This window comes from Anoplopoma fimbria, chromosome 5 (assembly GCF_027596085.1).
Source record: "Anoplopoma fimbria isolate UVic2021 breed Golden Eagle Sablefish chromosome 5, Afim_UVic_2022, whole genome shotgun sequence".
NCBI classification, from domain to species: domain Eukaryota; kingdom Metazoa; phylum Chordata; class Actinopteri; order Perciformes; family Anoplopomatidae; genus Anoplopoma; species Anoplopoma fimbria.
In genome coordinates this window covers 14,385,134-14,402,130 of record NC_072453.1, presented here as the reverse complement: position 1 = coordinate 14,402,130, position 16,997 = coordinate 14,385,134, and the positions used below count along the sequence as shown (strand labels likewise).

General features: G+C 42.1%; 1 protein-coding gene across 2 annotated transcripts in view; it reads left to right on the top strand.

The window, feature by feature from the left end:
* The window catches only part of LOC129091083 (zinc finger MIZ domain-containing protein 1-like), a 105,173-nt gene that overhangs the window by 72,819 nt on the left and 15,357 nt on the right, over positions 1 to 16,997 (top strand). For both annotated transcript variants that reach the window (XM_054598541.1, XM_054598540.1), the window contains exons 4-5: positions 1,884 to 1,997; positions 5,436 to 5,541. In XM_054598541.1, the coding sequence (XP_054454516.1) occupies positions 1,884 to 1,997; positions 5,436 to 5,541 (220 nt within the window). The remainder of the gene's footprint in view (positions 1 to 1,883; positions 1,998 to 5,435; positions 5,542 to 16,997) is intronic.

Here is a 16,997-nt window from a genome sequence, read left to right as displayed (position 1 = left end):
AACAGCGGCGTAACCGAATGGCTGTGATATTGAAGGGAAGGGAGCTTTTCGCCGTTTTCGTGTACGCTGTCACATTCAGTCTAGCTGCAGATGTGCAGATCAAGTCGTTACCAGACGTGACTACAGAGGATGATTGTATCAGAAGAAAGCTGTATTCTCAGGACACTGCGAGTCCTGTCTGTCTTTGTCTCCACTCGAACTGAGCCGAGCTTTTACTGGAGTGTAAATGCTGGAGGATCATTCTCACCCAGGGGACAAGGACGGGGGGGTCTCTTGGCCACTAGTTTAGGTTTGATTGGTGGGTTTTGGCCGGAGTAGGGCGAACATCTGTGGCGTGGCAGTGCCAAGCTCTCCATGTGACAGCCACACTGGTGGGACCAATTGTTCTGAGTGCAAAGAACAGTAATCACTTCAAGCCCAAGTGTTGGTTGTGTGGTTTTTCTTTTTCTTTTTTTTTTTTTTACCCTCCCCTCTACATATCTCCCCTCCTCCCTCTTTCCATCCTTGGTGCTCTGATTGCGTGTGTTGTCTAGCTTCCAGACTCATCTAAATTTAGCATCTGTGTGTGTGTGTGTGTGTGTGTGTGTGTGTGTGTGTGTCTCCAGGAGACTTTATCCACTAGCAGAATTTACATGCTCAGCAACCCCCACCACCACATCTCATCCTAGCCTCCCAAAAACAAAAACATGTAGGGCGAGTGGGGGAACAGTCTCGGACAGAACATAAAGTAAACAAGACTGGTTTCATCCGGCCCTTGTCAAACGGCGGCTTTGTAAATTGATATGAAAGCTGCCTTATCAAATCCTGACCTCTGCTGCCCCCTAAAGAGCAAACAAGAAAAAAGCACTGCGAGGTAGTGACTGCATCGCTGTCACTTCCTGTTCTCCTTTTCGGCCCTGACAGTGAAATCAAAGCACACAGACGTTGTTAAGTAGGCAGCCGTTCGCTCTAAGCTAAACCCTCTCTATTTACCTTTGATGCCATGGAGTGGGAGTCCATTTGTCCCTGGGTTTGTACAAGTGCACTGCAAAGGCTTTTGCATATTATCTCTCCAAAAGCAAAAAAGATTACTGAAGAGTGGATGGTGGTGTGCCTGCTCTTCTATGTATAAAGTGATTCATAGTGAGGTCTGAAAGCTTTTAGAGAAGAAATGACCAACAGTGAGTTCGATGTGGCAACCCGGTGAGGTCTAGTTTCTTTTGCAGCTCTACAGCGAGACAGACGACAGGGTTTTAGTGAGTGGGCTGCTGGCTCCAGTCGGGGAATGAATGCCATAAAGGGCTACCTGTAGGTCAAGGAGCCTGTTGTCAGATAAAGTCACAGCACTGCTCAGGGCCGGCTGGTCAAATAAGGGCTTCCTCAGCTATTCATGCAGCCGTACAGGGAGATTTATTGCACTCAGTTGCCAGGCGGGTGCCACAGAAACCTGGGGAGAGTGAAGTGGAAGCAAGACTCTAATGGGGACGTACCCCTTCAGCCCTAGACATGAATACTTTAAACCTACCACACAAGCAATCTAAAGTGTTATCAGATCAATTTTGGGAAATGTGGTCGTAAAAACGCTGCTTTCTTTTAGGCCTCTCTGGGTGCTTTTAATTATTCATCATGGTATTGGCGTGGCCCCTTGTTTTGGTGACAAGTGATTTTGTCCCTCACAATCCATGCGTCCATTCTCCATCTTTTATTCGAGTTTTAGGGAATCAGCAAATGAAGTCCAATCGCATCCTCCACATGTGTTTATTTTGATTAAGGAAATAGAAAGATTGGAAATGAGCGAAAGCAAAATAGTTCTTGTAATGCTCTTTTGCCATTCTGCTTCCTGGTGACCTTTGAATGTTCTTGGACTCTAACATATTCCCAACATTTCCCCTTTTCTCCTCCAGCACTTACAAAATCCAGCAAATTTCCAAACAGCAGCGACCGAGTTGCTGGACTGGTGTGGCGACCCCAGAGCCTTCCAGCGCCCCTTCGAGCAAAGCCTGATGGGATGCCTAACGGTAAGTGGCCACTCATGGTGACCCCCTTTCTTCACTCTCACACTGGAAGGGTTCAAGGACAATGAAAAAAGCTGCGGCAACAATGCTGCATTGGCTCTTTCCATAAGTCCCTCAGGGTTATGAGGGAACTAATGTTTAGCTGCCTGGTCTTCTCTGAGGTCACTGGAAAATAACAAGTATTTCACCCTGTAGAAACTACTGAGATTCAGTCACCTCTCAGTGACTTCAGTTACAGTTTGTGCCGTGGCGCTTGAAATCGGCACACTGGAACACGATAAAGGAGAGCAACTGCGTCCTCAAACCACAAAGCAATCAGCGCTCATAGGGAAGTACAGTTACAAAGCCCTTAATTCCCTTTCTGAAATGCCTAGGGGCTTTTGATTAATTGAATAATACAGTTTCCATGGTTTTTAGGGAAAGACAACTTGACTGTTTTGAGACTTATACTGTAAACAAAGAATGATTTGGGGCAAGATAGCAAAATGCATCAAAGTAATTTGATCTTATCAGACTCTGAACTCAAAGCTGACTTAAAAGGTAAATTGTAGTCTGAAGAATCCTCTTCTCTTTCTCTCTCAATGAATTTATATAAAAAATATTGCTACACTAAAATACTCATAGTGTATCACTTACCATCTGTTGGCTTTAAAGGTGGCTATGAAAAGTTTAAAGCTTGCTCCTTTGTGGAGTACAGCAGCGTGGATTTACAGCAGTTCCAATGGTTTCCAATGTGCAGTTTTAATGGTCCAAAGTGTTTGGTACATGCCAAGCTTATGGATAGAGAGATTAGTGTTTTAAGAAGTTTCTATGGATGATGTTTTTTTTGGAGGGGTTCTGTTGGTTTGTTCTGTTGGTTTGTTTTTGCCACCATTTGGAATCTATGGTCACTGTTTTGGGTCCGAGCTGCTCTGCCATCCGCCACATAGGAGCAAACTACAAACTGGTCAAACCTACAGGGGGCGAATATTTGATTTTCATAGTATTTCTTCAATAAGAAAACCTCTCCGGAATTATTTTTGTTGCATTGCAGACAGGAGGGATACTAAATGAAGAGATGTCTGTCTGTCCTCTGGAAATGTAAGGCCAAGAGACAGAACAGACAGTCAGGTAGAACAATGGATGGACAACGAATGTGTCACTCACCTGTCACCTTGGGCCATTCTGGGCTTTAACATGCTCCTTTCCATAGCGCCTCCAGCAGTAGATAAGAGATACATATAGCTCCTGTTGAGTGCAATTTGTAACCCCGTCGAGCGAGCGTGACTGCAGCAGGAGAAGGAACCCGAGAGATTTGTACTTGAGCACCACGGTGAAACCGCTCTGACACATCCCTCCATTCAAGTGATTGTTTGTGTTAGCGCTTTAATGTGCAGCAGCAGGTGCCTTTTCCTCCATTTCACCAATTCAATTTGTTTCCTGCCGTGAAAATCTCAAGGCTTTTCCTTTTAGTTTATGGGTTGTACAGACCTTAGCGCGAACCACACGGGGAGCGAGCCCAGAGAATCTGATGTGATTTTGAAATTACCCGGTCTCAGACTGTAATGGTAAACACTTCAGCCTGTTGCCTGCATGCCTCAGGCCCTACCATTTGGTGACAGGTGGCTACACTGCAAATTTTCTATCTTCTACATACAGCTAAATATGGTGTCATCAAGAGAAATTTGCCATTTTACCAAAAATATCTTCAGGCCACTACGAAAACTAACCTTAAAAGCTAAAACATTTCTAGAAAAACAAGATTATTTGTCATCTTAATATAGGAGTTAATAAGATATTATCTGCCTTTACATCCAGTGTTTCACCAGGAGGCTTTTTGCAATGTTTTACATTCCATGACAAGTTTATTCTAAAGCATGAAGAATTAATAATTTGTTGTGCAGATAGTTTCACAAAGTAAGTACACAGCACTAAAGTTTGAGTGACTTTTGTCACGTAGACAATCCTTAACCACATCTCCACAGACTGTGTACAATTTAAGTCCTGAAATTAGAACTTGTTATAACTTCTTACACTAAAATTACCGTTCAGCAAAACGTCCCTCACGAGTTTAGATGCTAATTAGACAGCCTATACTCGTATATCATCTTCTTAATGGGGGATTCCTATAAATAAAGGCCACATATACATACTCTGTTTTGGTGTCACGTCAAGACTATACTTACAGGAGGTAATGATACGGTGCAGGGAGCAGTGTTCAGCTGTGCTACCTCAGGGCTTGTCTTGAACTTTGGGGATCGCGGCTATGAAAACCAGGCGGAGGAGAAGAATCTGTCTCTGGTGAGGCACGTTGATCCACACAGGCCTCGGTACGTCCTTAAGGTCTTAACGTCTTGAGTGGGTCTCTTTGAGCTGATAATGGCGATGGTAAATCAAAGCAACATGTGCCACATAAGGGTGATTTACCTCACCTCCTGTGGCATGTGGATGTTTCTCTTAATGCTTCCTCTCAGTGGGCATCGCGGCACCAGAGGCTACATTTTTTTCCGCCGACTCATATGGAACTGATAAAGCAGTCGTGACTTTATCCTTTAAGTTGACCTGGATCTTTGATGCTGCAAAACTGCACTCTTATGTAACAGTCAGAATGTGGGGAAATGTGAAGACAGAATGATGAAGTCCCTTGATGGACCTGTATTTAATGTGTTTTTATTATCTATAGATGCAATGATGTATTTTCAAAATCTGCATTTAATACCCATTTCACAGCAGTCTTATCAATTTGGTCAAAGATATTTTGTTTTCCATTCCTGTTTAATTACCATTTATATTACTGCTTGTTTCTTTGCATGATATCTCAAAAACTACATCGCAATTTTCAATTAGATTTGGTTCAAACTTAAGCCACGGAATCAGAAGAAATTGTCAACTTCTGCAATTGAATGCACAGGCACATAAATCCCTCAATTGTCTGTTATGTTTATGCAGATGCAGATTTATATCTATAAACATTTTCTGTTCTGAAAATCAAATAACACATTAAAAGGATTGTTCCGCCTTGGAAGAAGTGGTCACTTTCTGAGCACTTGCCGCATGTTTCTGCTGTTTAGATGAGAGCCGAATTGGCATTTTTGTGACTTTTTTTTCTAGGAATAAAGATAATCAGAAAATGTTATAGAAAAGGCACAAAAAAAAAGTATAATTATTGCATAAACATTCCAAAAACCTGAGTGTTTTTATTGCCGGTTTAGATTAAAAGAAAATCTTCAATCATCCACTAATCAAACACAAATGTTTGACATCTTGAATGTATTTTTCACCTGTATGTAGCCTTAGAGCATCATAATATTTATATGATGCTAAACATGTGTTAGTGTTTTCCAAAAAAAAACGACATAGGGAAATTATTTTGATGCCGTTGATCATTTCCTCCACAATATGAATGAATAGAAAATATCACAATGTCCTAAACTGAGTGCTCCCTGCTGTCGTTGTGTTCAGGTGGTCAGCCGAGTAGCAGCACAGCAGGGCTACGACTTGGACCTGGGCTACCGGCTCCTGGCCGTGTGCGCTGCCAACAGGGACAAGTTCACTCCAAAATCAGCAGGTAAGACTAGAGTTTTCTCAACCGCCGTCTCGGGCCATCTGGCCATGCTGGCCTGTTTGAGCTCAAAGTTCCTGCCTGAATTCTTGGCAGCATTTCATGATACCCACCCATCGCTACTAGACTGTTCAAGAGCCCGATACTCCAGAAAATCACTGCACTCCTAACCGTGTTGGAAAGCATTTCAAATAGACTGAATGGTCTCTGTTATGTTTAATTTGTTTAATTTAGAACGTTTTAAGTTGCTTGTCGACGTCCTGCAAAGACTAAAAAAAAACAAATGATGATTTTCGATTATTTTAAGGCTCTCTGCATGACACATAGTCCAGTCTTTTTCTTTTGATTCCAACTAAAATAGTGGCGCAAAATACCTTTTCATTTGCCCTCTAATACCTGCATAAACTTTCACTTCTTCATGTCGCATCTCACTTCCAAACGTGTTCACAACATGGAGAACTACAGCCAAATGTGATTTCTTCTCTGGAGTTTTAAGACAAAGTGCGTACAGCAGAATACTCAATTCGTCACACGCAACAAAAAAACGACTTTATCAGTGACGATGACTTCCTGTTTTCACACAGCAGCGTCATCTTAGTACAGTGATGGATTATTGGGACAGATGTATACTGCTAAATGTTGTTATCGAGCTGAAAGGGGAAAAAAAGCATGCCGAAGCACGACGGGAATGAAGATGTAGCGGCTGTCAGCAGCTCGGAAGATAACAGGAATATTTTGTGCCTCTTTACAGTTTTTTGATTTGTGGTTTCCACCTGTCTCGTGTTATGAAGGAAAGCGGGGTTGCGTCGTTGCTTCTGTGTGCTCGGCCTCTTCGCTGAGCCATCTTAAGTCGACTAGGACATGAAAGTCAAGAGCCACATATTGTTTGGATTTTCACTTGTATTTGCCTCTTCTGATTTACGACGTCCATGGTTTTATATGCGGTAACATGAGGCTTCAAATCATGCACTGTCACTCTTCTGCAGGCCACGAGAGGGGAATCATTCTCTGCTTGCGATTAACTTATACCGCCAAATGTTCTAATTCTACTTAATGCTAAATCAAATCTCAGGCTCCTAATTTATGGGTTTAGATAGGATTGCCAATTGCTTCTCTGTCTGGATAATTTTCTGCAATAGTAGTCATTTGGAAACCGGCAAGTACTCCAGTCTAGGCAGCATCCCAAAGTGCATTTCATGGACAATTATCAACCTGTATGCATGGATATTTTGAGAGACCTGTAGAAAGAGAGACACAGAGAGAGAGAGAGAGAGTTAGTGAAAACCACAGAGGAGACATTCTCCTGCAAAGCTCCAAGAAGCTCTTTAGAGCGGAGGCCCCAGTCGAGGAGGGTTGTAAAGGCGGAGAGAAAGACCTCTCTGGCAGCCAAGGGAGACGGCTCTTAAATAACACTCCCCACAGGGGCCCCAGGGGCAGGACCCACTCCCCAACATCCTGCGGGGCCATTGATGAGCGACGGGGGCTGGTGGTGGTGGTGGTGGTGGTGGTGGGGGGGTTAGTCACATGATGGGGGCCAGGATGGCGTCAGCAGGTCAGACATCCAACACGGGAGAAAGACGAGTTAGTGTCAGCCTTAGAAGCTACATTAGCCAGGACGTAAGATGAGGTAAATCTTATGTGTAATTGAATACAGTGTGCTCATTTAGCCATGATTCATTTAGCCATGATTCATTTAGCCAAATCTGACAGTTTTCCTGGACGCGATCCAAGTTTTTTTTTTTATTCTCATCTCAGTCATAAATACAACTGTCTATCATTTGTTGAATGACAAGCTTTTGCATTGTTCTGTATTCAGACAGCTTGAAACTGTTCCAACTTATGCTTATCTCACAACAAAAAGGGGCTCGTGTAGCCCAAAGCCCGGGAGTTTTCTCAAAAGGGAAAAAGAAAGCCAGTAAAAGTGTCCAGGGTGCATTTGAAGCCAATTCTCACTCCCATAACCGCTGACCGGCTCAGTCACATCGTGCATCTTGTAATCTGCTCTGAAAATCTGTGTTATAAGTGGGCGAGAGGGATCAAGATCTCTGGGAGTTACGAGCGGCACTTTCTGCCACAGAGGACATCAGGTCAATGGCTGAGCGCTAATAAGTAAATCAGATTTGGTGTCCCATTTTAACCAGGCCTAGCTTGTCTTGGCTCTGACACGCGGCGCAGCCTTTTTCTATTACATTTCTGTTATGTCATCTAAATTCCTCCCCCGAACATGGGAGTAAATTGAGGGGAGGCAAATTGCGCCGAAGGGAAGGAAAGAGCAGTTTTCAGCAGCAGGAAATCAATGTTCACAGCCAACTTACAGCTGAAACAGGTGGTAACTTTGACAATATATTCATCATGTAATGCCTTCAACAGCTTAAGACATACGTTTCTTTTATTTCTCTGTAAGAAACAAAAGCTTAGAAAGGCAAAAATAGACCTTGAGCCTAATGACACCAGCAATAAGTATCTCCACGCCTGAAGAAAACTTCATTATCTCATCCTATTGATTTTATCAGTTAGCATATGTACCTTAATTAAAGCAAAGTAAGCAGTTTAGAGGTTTGTATGTTGACTCTACACACAGTGTGATTTAGTGAATCAAACTCTTTAATAGATGTACTAAGGGGGATCGGCCAGTTGTAGTCTCTTTTTGCAAGCGACCCACAATGCTCGGGCAGGGCTGGGGGAGGGGCATGTGTCTGCTAGAAGTGACCTCTTTGTGACTGAGATTAGCCTGCTCTATTAATCTGTGATTACTCGGACTGCCTTACCGCAGGGCAAAGCCATGCACGTGGAGCCGACATCAAAGCAGGGAGATCACTGGCTCGGTGTGGATAAACTCATCAGGGCCTCCCCTCTCATTCTCCATCACAGGCTACATTACAAGCCCTCTTTAGGCTTCTTTCATTAGTGCCACACCCTTCCTGCTGGATGGTTCAGTCTGGCTCGGGAGTGCCTACAAAATGCTTAATCGTGATTTTTTTTTTTTTTTTTTCTTTTTTTCTCCCCCCTAGAGGGTCAGAGTAGCACATTCCTAATCGTTTGCGCCTCAGCAAGCTCTTGGAATTCCTCAGCTCTAAAGGAGTGAAAGGAGGCACCAACTTCTAAGAGACGGGGACCAGTCAAAGTTTTTCAGTTCATTCTCTGATGTAACAAACGCCTGGTAAACCAGCTATTCAGCAGATAATTAGTTGAGCTCCAGCTCTGGTTTGTTTCTACACATGTTTTACACATGCAGGATTGTATACAAGTTTGATCAGAAGACATTGTGGGTTGTAGTTTAACCACATCAGCATGATGAAAAATAACAGTTTTATCCTTCGTTTCATCTTGTTTAGTTGGTTTGATAGTGAACGTTTTTATGGTGGGACCGCTGGTAGTGTGGGAGGGGATGTTTGCAGTTGTAGATCAACATTAGGCAAAGTATAAAAGTTTTTGGAGTGAATACTAAATGGAGAGAGGAATTTCAACATGCTATTAATTTTATTTCAAGACATAGATTTTTTTTTTATATTTGTGGAAATTCCGAAGACAGGAAAGTATGCCGAAATTCATTGAAGACGATCGTTTTCAAAGGTGCCGTCTAGCTTTTATTCTTCATACTTGACATGGTTGAATTCTTTAGTTTGCTTAAGTGCAAATTTAAAGTAAATAAACTGGAGTCTGAGGAGCTGATCAAACGTCGGCCTTCCAGTGAAGTGGTGCTGTACACCAAGTTGTCATTGCCATGTGGAAAAGTCTCAGATTGTACACACAATACAGAGGTCAGATACACACAAACACAGGCCTGAAGGGCTGTAATTTCTCCTCCCAGAACTACCCACACTAAAAGGTTGTTTCTATTTTTTTTTTTCTTACCTTCTGACCGTCTCTCTAGCCGGTGTGCTTCAACATATAGTTTAGCTGTGGCTTTTCCTAAATAGAGAATCACACATTGTTGGTGGCCGAGAGCTCGTTTGAATGTCAGCAGCATCGGAGTTGTATCTGAGAACTTTTAGTTAATCAGATTTAAATACACATTTAAGACTTTATTTCCATGTATGGAAGTATTTTTTTAGGATGGTGGTCAGGCAGCCGTGGTTCCACAAGTGGTAAAACTATTTCAGCCCAAGAAGTGAGATCCAGTCTAAGAATGAGTGTTCACTCACCCCACCTACTGTATTACCACCTCATACATTATAATCATTGGAGGGCTGCACTATTATTTACAAGTCTGCCACTTAAACACATTTTCCAAATCAGATTAGTTGATATTCATGATTCATTAATGCTCGGTGTTTCTGTCTTACACAGACTTATTTTCTGGTTGTGATTTTCTTTCTCAAACCTCTTATACTTAAATTTCCTGTTAACTACATTTAGATAATATTCAGCAAGCTGCAAGTTTATTCAAACCCAATATGCCATGTATTTACTGCTGCACCACTACACCAAATGAAAACATACTAGATGCATTGTGCTTTATTTTATAAACATTTCCCCGGAATTCATTGTAATTCATTTGGTATCTTTGGAATCTTTTTGGGGTCTTGTCTGCACTAGATTGTAAAGATGGACCCTCGACACATGTTCGCTAGGTTTAAGGCTTCGTATATATGATACGTGTGTCACAGAAGCTATAAATCTACCCTGTGTCCACTTCGGACTGTGTTTTACTGTATATAATCACCGTATGTGAAGTCCTCCAGCTAGCTATGATGGATGTGTTGACATGCAGCAGGGATTCAGGGCTGTAAGTCACTTGCCGTGCACGTAGCTGATAGTAAATACCAGGAGAGCAAATACAGACAGCAGCGACCATAGATAAGACTGGTTGAGCTCGTCTGTCCTTCTCGGTAGTTGTCGCAGTTATTATGTCTGTGGCAGCAGGAGGTGATTTGTAGCTCCTCTTCAGCCACTCCATATGGCTCTGTAATTTCGCAGTGCAACAAAAATCGGATGTTTGCATCTTAAAATTAACTAAAATTGTACCTTGCGTCTTCTAATTAAATGCATATGATTGTATTTTAGCCACAGATCAGTTGACACCTGAATCCACTCGCTGCCGGTGAGTGTGAGTATTCTTCTATGCAGATGACAGTAGACGCTCCAGACTGCTTCAGGTGGTGTGTTTGCCGACAGTTTACATGTTTTATATGTGTGTCATTATTTATCCAAAAGCTTACCGTGGCTCATGTGTGCTGAAAGACGAATGTGGTCTAATTGGCCCCTCCCTCCCCGATTCAAGCACTCAGTGCATCAGGAAGCCACAATGCCCAGCCTCCTCCTCCTCCTCCTCCTCCTCCTCCTCCTCCATGCCCCTTAATTACAATGACCAGTTTGATGGATTAAGTCGACTTTATGCAAAGACAAGATTTTGGGGGGGCTGAAATCACTGCTCAATGTACCCACCTGAACCATTCCTATTGCCACTTTTTCCGGCGGTTCTTGCGCTGCATCTCCCCTCCTAGCAAATGTTGCTTTAAATGAATTGATTGAGGCTTCTTTTTACTCGTTGCTCTGGACGCGGGCCAACATGCAGGCTGTCTAGCACATTAGGCACCACCCCCCTTTTGCAGGTTTGAAATGTGAGCTGCCTGCATTTTTTTTTCTTCTCCCTCTCCATTCCTCCCTCCTCCCCCCTCCCCTCCCCTCCCTCTCTCCCTTCTGGCGAAGTGGCTGTGGCTGCTTCTGTGTGTGATGTGTGTATTGGGAGAGCAGGCAATGGATCACTAGACAGAAAAAGAAGATACATCAATAACTGCTGCATACATCCGAGGTGAGGAGATAAGCATTTGGTTCTCTCTCTCTCCCTCTCCCTGCCCACCCCCTCCTCCCCTCTCCCCCTGTGTCTCCCCCTTCCTCCCAGCCCCCAGCCCCCCCCCAGCCTCTCTCTCTTTAACCCTTTTACTGCTGCAGAAGCCGGCTCCTAATTTTGTTACATTATTTGTGACAATACCTTTCTTCTTCTCCGACCACAAACGTGTGTCCTCCTATTCTCTTGTGGCTGTTAGTGTTGTATGAAGTTTCCCTTTTTTTTTTTTTTTTTTTATTTTTACAGCTTATCCCTGTTTTCCCTCTCATTGTCTCTGGGGTATTTGTTGCTTGAGTGCAAAGAAGCCGGTGGCAAGTACAGCATGAGCCCATTAGCAATGACTCCATCTGTGATTGGTTTTGCCTGCGAAACGGAGAGAGAGCAGCCATGAATAATTGATGTGTATTGTGCAGTCAGTCACTGGACACGCAGGGAGAGAGGAGAGGAAAACAGAGAGAAGCTGCTGCCCAGAGACATCGGTGGGGGGAAATGTAGGGGAGGAGGGAGGGTGAGGGTGAGGGAGAGAGAGGAAGAATGTTAGAGAGAGGAGAGAGGAAGGTGGGAGGGATAGAGAGACACAGAGAAAGAGCTTTAAAATAGCTGCTGGCTTCAGTAGTGCAGAGATTAAGGCTGCCCTGTATCGCCTTTGTTCTGCTGTTGCAGATTTATGCTCAGAAGTGTTTCTAGACACATGAGTTCTCCTTTTTGTCTGTGCAGCGAAGAGTGAGAAATTAGCAGGGACATCGCTGGTTAGTCTGGTTACAGTGCGGGTGGCATTTTAGACATGGAGTGTGTGTGTGTGTGTGTGTGTGTGTGTGTGTGTGGGGGGGGGGGGGGAGCTGTGAGCTGTCAAAAGGAGGAGACAACAGTTAAAGAGGGTTGTGATTGTAGTGGGTGTTTTCAGTGACAAGTGGAATGGTGGATCTGCCGCTGATGCTGCTGAGAGTAACTTCACATTATTTAACCCCTGGCAGGGTGAAGGTGGGGGGGGCAGATAGAGGTATGATTCCTGCTTCGGTGGGTGCAGGCAGGGCACCCTGCCACGTCTTAAACTAACGGAATGGGCTCTGACAGTATGACGAGTGCCTCGCAGCGCCCCGCGTGATAGAGTTGCAACAGCTGACTGGCGCATTTGACCCACTTACAGCTCACACAGAAGGGGTCAAAATGGCCTTGATTATCTCTCTGAGTCGCGCTGACCTACTTGAGGCGGCGTTTTTCGCGAGACTCTTGGCAGTTTATCACACCCACTCCCCTCTGTGCCACCCAGCACAAGCAGCCAGGCTCACTGCAGAGAGACACGCACACATTCTCTCCCTATGTAGTAATTCACTGGTTTCAGATCAGTGATTCAGTGTTTCTTATGGTCCCATCATGGGTGGTGCACTGAGGTTTTTTTAAATGGGAGAAACAGGTTTTAAATTTCAAACATTCTACTTCATTGAGATGCTAATGCACCTGTTTAGTTCATGTTCAACTTAAGGAAATCCTCTTAAAAGGGTATTATATATGCTCAGTATGTTGTCAATACTATTCTGCACTTTATAGCTAAATAAACTATTCCTCTGTCACTGTTTCGCCTCCTCATAGCTCCAAATCTCTGTCGGAAGTATATTATTTATATGATTCATATTGATTGATTATTGTAAAAACCACATTGAACATACAGATCAGTGACAGGAAGCGAAACACGTGGTTCTTTTTGTAAGTGTCTTTGGACATTTTGATAAGTGATGACACCATTGAATTCTACTAACTACCCTAACTAACAAAAAACTGATTTTGGGTCAAACATCCCTTTTAATGAATGAGTTAAGAAAGACAGTCAGCTGATGTCATTTCTTTCTCCTATTGACTTAACTTTAGAATGATATGCTGGTTGGTTGGTTGGTTGGTTGGTTGGTTGGTTGGTTGGTTGGTTGGTTGGTTGGTTGGTTGGTTGGTTGGTTGGTTGGTTGGTTTCTTGTTCATTTAGCTTAATTTCTACTAAGAAGGGGTTTGTTAAGCTGAACAGTAAAGTCCTGGTTTGGACAATTTTCCCCCAAAAATGTGTCTGTGGGACGGCTCCCAACGTGCTAAGACAAGAGAGGTTTTGCAACAGGCGGTGCTGGTAAAGAGCTGTCTGGCTAGCTGTACAGCCCTCCACACTTCCAACTATTCATTCCTGTTGATTTTGTCAGCTTCGATGAATCTCTTGTTCTTTGTACAATCTCACCGAGGTGTGAAATTGCACTGACCTTTTTCTCTGAATGTTTTTCCGATAAAGTCCCTAATCAAAATAACAGCGATCGGCATGCAGGGCCATGTCGATAACATTTGTGTATTTGCAGATGATGCAGGCTGTTTTCATGTGACTTTTTAAATAAAAGACCAACCAACCATAAGTAATTATAGGATGCAGTTTGTTTACATCTCTTCATATATTGTTATCAAACCCAAAAAAGAATTTCGATCACATTTGATATTTGATCCTCTGAAGATGGCACAACAAAACAGTGTGGTTCACAGGCATATATTCGTCAATGGCACATTTCTCACAAAATTGGAACGTAGAAGTATGATGTGATCTCTGAAAATAATTAGAGTATTATAACACTATTGAAATGCTTTGTGTAAATGAAGGTAGAGTTTCTTCCTTATATCAAAGAAAAACAAAGCGCATCCTCCTCCTTGTTCATCCAACTGTAAGTCCTTTAACAAACAAACAACAGCAACCAAAGCAGAGTTCTGCGGGTGAACTGGTATTTGATCTTAATTTATGATCAACCCCATAGAGTAGCTGGAAACGCAATCATACATTTGGTGTGGATCAGGTTATCAGAGTGTGGAGCGGCGGAAACACTTAACTTGATCTGTATCTACAGCAGAGTGAGTAACCTTCTGCAGGAAGGGAGTAATCTTTTCACGTGTTGTTTAAAAAGCAGTGAAAAGATGCTTTCAGGGGTCAGATAAGAGAGACCTGCTTTCTTAAAGATCCAGAAAGCAAAACATTTACGAGAGATTACAGATGATGGTATTGGATGATGCTAAAGCAAGCCCATTATCGAAGCATTAAGTAATCGCTGACCTTTATCGACCTCTTATGGTGAACAGCAGAGATTTAAACTGCATCAATAATTCCTCTTTCACATGTCTATGGCAAAATCCACAACCCCCATGCCGCACACATTTACAATACTTACACCTCCTTGTCTGTCATAGAATTCTGATCAAACCCTGTCAACTGCTCGGATAAAGAGCTACAGATTCAGTTGATAGTAATAGAGAATAGGTAGGCTCATTGATTAGCAGAAACCCTGTTGTGATTAGCTGTATCAGCACCGAAAACAATAACTTATCATAATGATACTATTAAGTCATTTTTGTAGTGGCAGAAATGACACGAATCGCCTGCTCTGGATGTTTTGCCATTTTGTACCATGACACAGCAAAAGTATGATCTATTTTCAAGTTTTCTGCAATTCCATTACATCCATATTTTGGTTCTCATTTGAAGTATATTATGTTCAGTTATTCTCTCTCTTTTCTGTAGGTTTTTTAAAAAAGTATGTGAATTATAACTTGATATATATATTTCTCAATTCCACCTCCATCTCATAGGTTTGGTCAAATGTCTGTCATTTACTGAATATCTTAGCCATGTTTGTAAAGTTTAGTAAAATGTAAAATTTGAACCCTACAGAAACCAGCTGCTGCAGGAGGTGTCAGTCTGACTCAGGTACTTGCTGTGTGTTGCACAGGAAACTCATTGCACATTGGCTGAATCCAACCAACCATCCTCATCACAGTTCTTACATTATGTCCTCACACTGGGCCGTGTCGACATACTGTACATGGAATGACATCAGACGTGCTTTATTTTATTTTATTTTTTTATGGGTTGGTCATCTAGAAAAGCTACATGGCTGCTGTTGTGTTGTCTGTCGGAGTTTTCCAGTATGAAGCATGTCACACGTTGTTTTATCATCTTGCCTGTGTCACCGTTCACACTTGTTTTCTCGGCTGTTCATTGAAGCAATTGACAATCTAAGTTTATACCTTGTTCTACTTGGTGATTTGTATGTTAATTAAACACACTACACACTTTTGTGAAAAATCAGCAAGAGTTTTGAACAGAGCTTACATGAGAGTCACAGTAATGTAATGAAACTTTAATGACCGTTGTGACATAACTGGGATAACAAACATAAATGAGAATAAAGGAATTTTATATACAGTAAACATGCAACTGAGTTTCATATTGGGCCACATATAGAAGGACAAAATTAAAATTATATTATGGGTTTCTGATATAGATTTAAATGTTATTTGTATGTGGATAAAATACCGTAAACTTAATTGACACAATTATTATGTATAAAATAAAAGAGAATTTAAAAATACACATTTTAAAAAGACAACTACATTGTGAAATTCACTATATGCATTATAAAAATAGGTTTTAAAATAATAAAACAATAGTAGAAATGCAGGAATTAAATTTGAAGGAGTGAGATGAAGGACTAAATAAAAAAAACACATTATTTGCGACATGTATTGTTTTTTTCATACAAACATATGGTACAGAAAAGTTCAGCATACGAATGATTGTTTAAAATGGATAAGGTTTAAGTTTCATTGTTTCCATTTGGCCTGAGTGTTTATCACCAGGAAGCTTTTTATTCAAATGCTGCACTGTTGCACATATGGACGACTCTAATGAGCCTAGAGGGGTGCCGGGACCCGACCCGGTCTCCTCCAGTGTCTGCTCCTACTGTACTTCTAAAGGGAGGCTTTGACCCCAGGCCCACTGTTTAAAGGTCGCAGGTGAATCAGTCACCAGCGTATGCCGCCGTGACACTACCGGTCCTGGCCAGCACCCCGAGGTGGGCACTAGTCCGGGCGCATCTGCTCCGTGCCTAATTAGTATCATTGTAGACGAGGGCTTAAGGCCGGGCCTTCGTTAATAGCAGCCTGTTGCTCGGGGAAACAGTCTGGCTCCTGTAAGCAGCTCCTTTGCAGGTCTGCTCATCTGATAATCTGGTTGCACGGTTAAAAACACACTCTTTGCTGGTGCAGTGAGCTGAAACCTCAGTGTGATCAGGGTGAAAGGTTGCCTCATCTTTTACTAGTCAACAAAAATCCTTTTCCCTGTTTTAAGGACCATGGCATTGTTTTTGCAAGTTTTAGCTCCTTAATTACAAATCATACATTTCTGTTTACTGACTGTTTTCAAATGTATGCTGTATCGCTTTAGATCTAAAGTATGTTTCCATTCTTTTCGACTCATTTATGTGCAGTATGAAAATCACTTAGCATACTCTTGAAACTTCAGTTGAATCATTTTAATCACATAAAGTGCAGCATTTGTAAAATCTTTAGAAGGGCAACATAAAACAAGAACACAAGAGAATTAGTAGACATTTATTATTAAAAGTTAAAAAAACAGGGGGAAAAAACACAAAAGAATGAAACATAAAGTTTCATGATCAATAGATGCTTTTCAATTGAAGCGGCAATGTAACTTTGACCAGAAGGCACACTTGATGTTTGCTGTGATGTATTACCCAACTCAAGCAAGATTTTAGAGTCTCTTTATAGTTAATTTTCATACAGTACAAAAATAAAATGAATTGAAACATGAAAATACATCAAAAATCACAATCGTGTAGATGATTTTTTTGTAAATGCG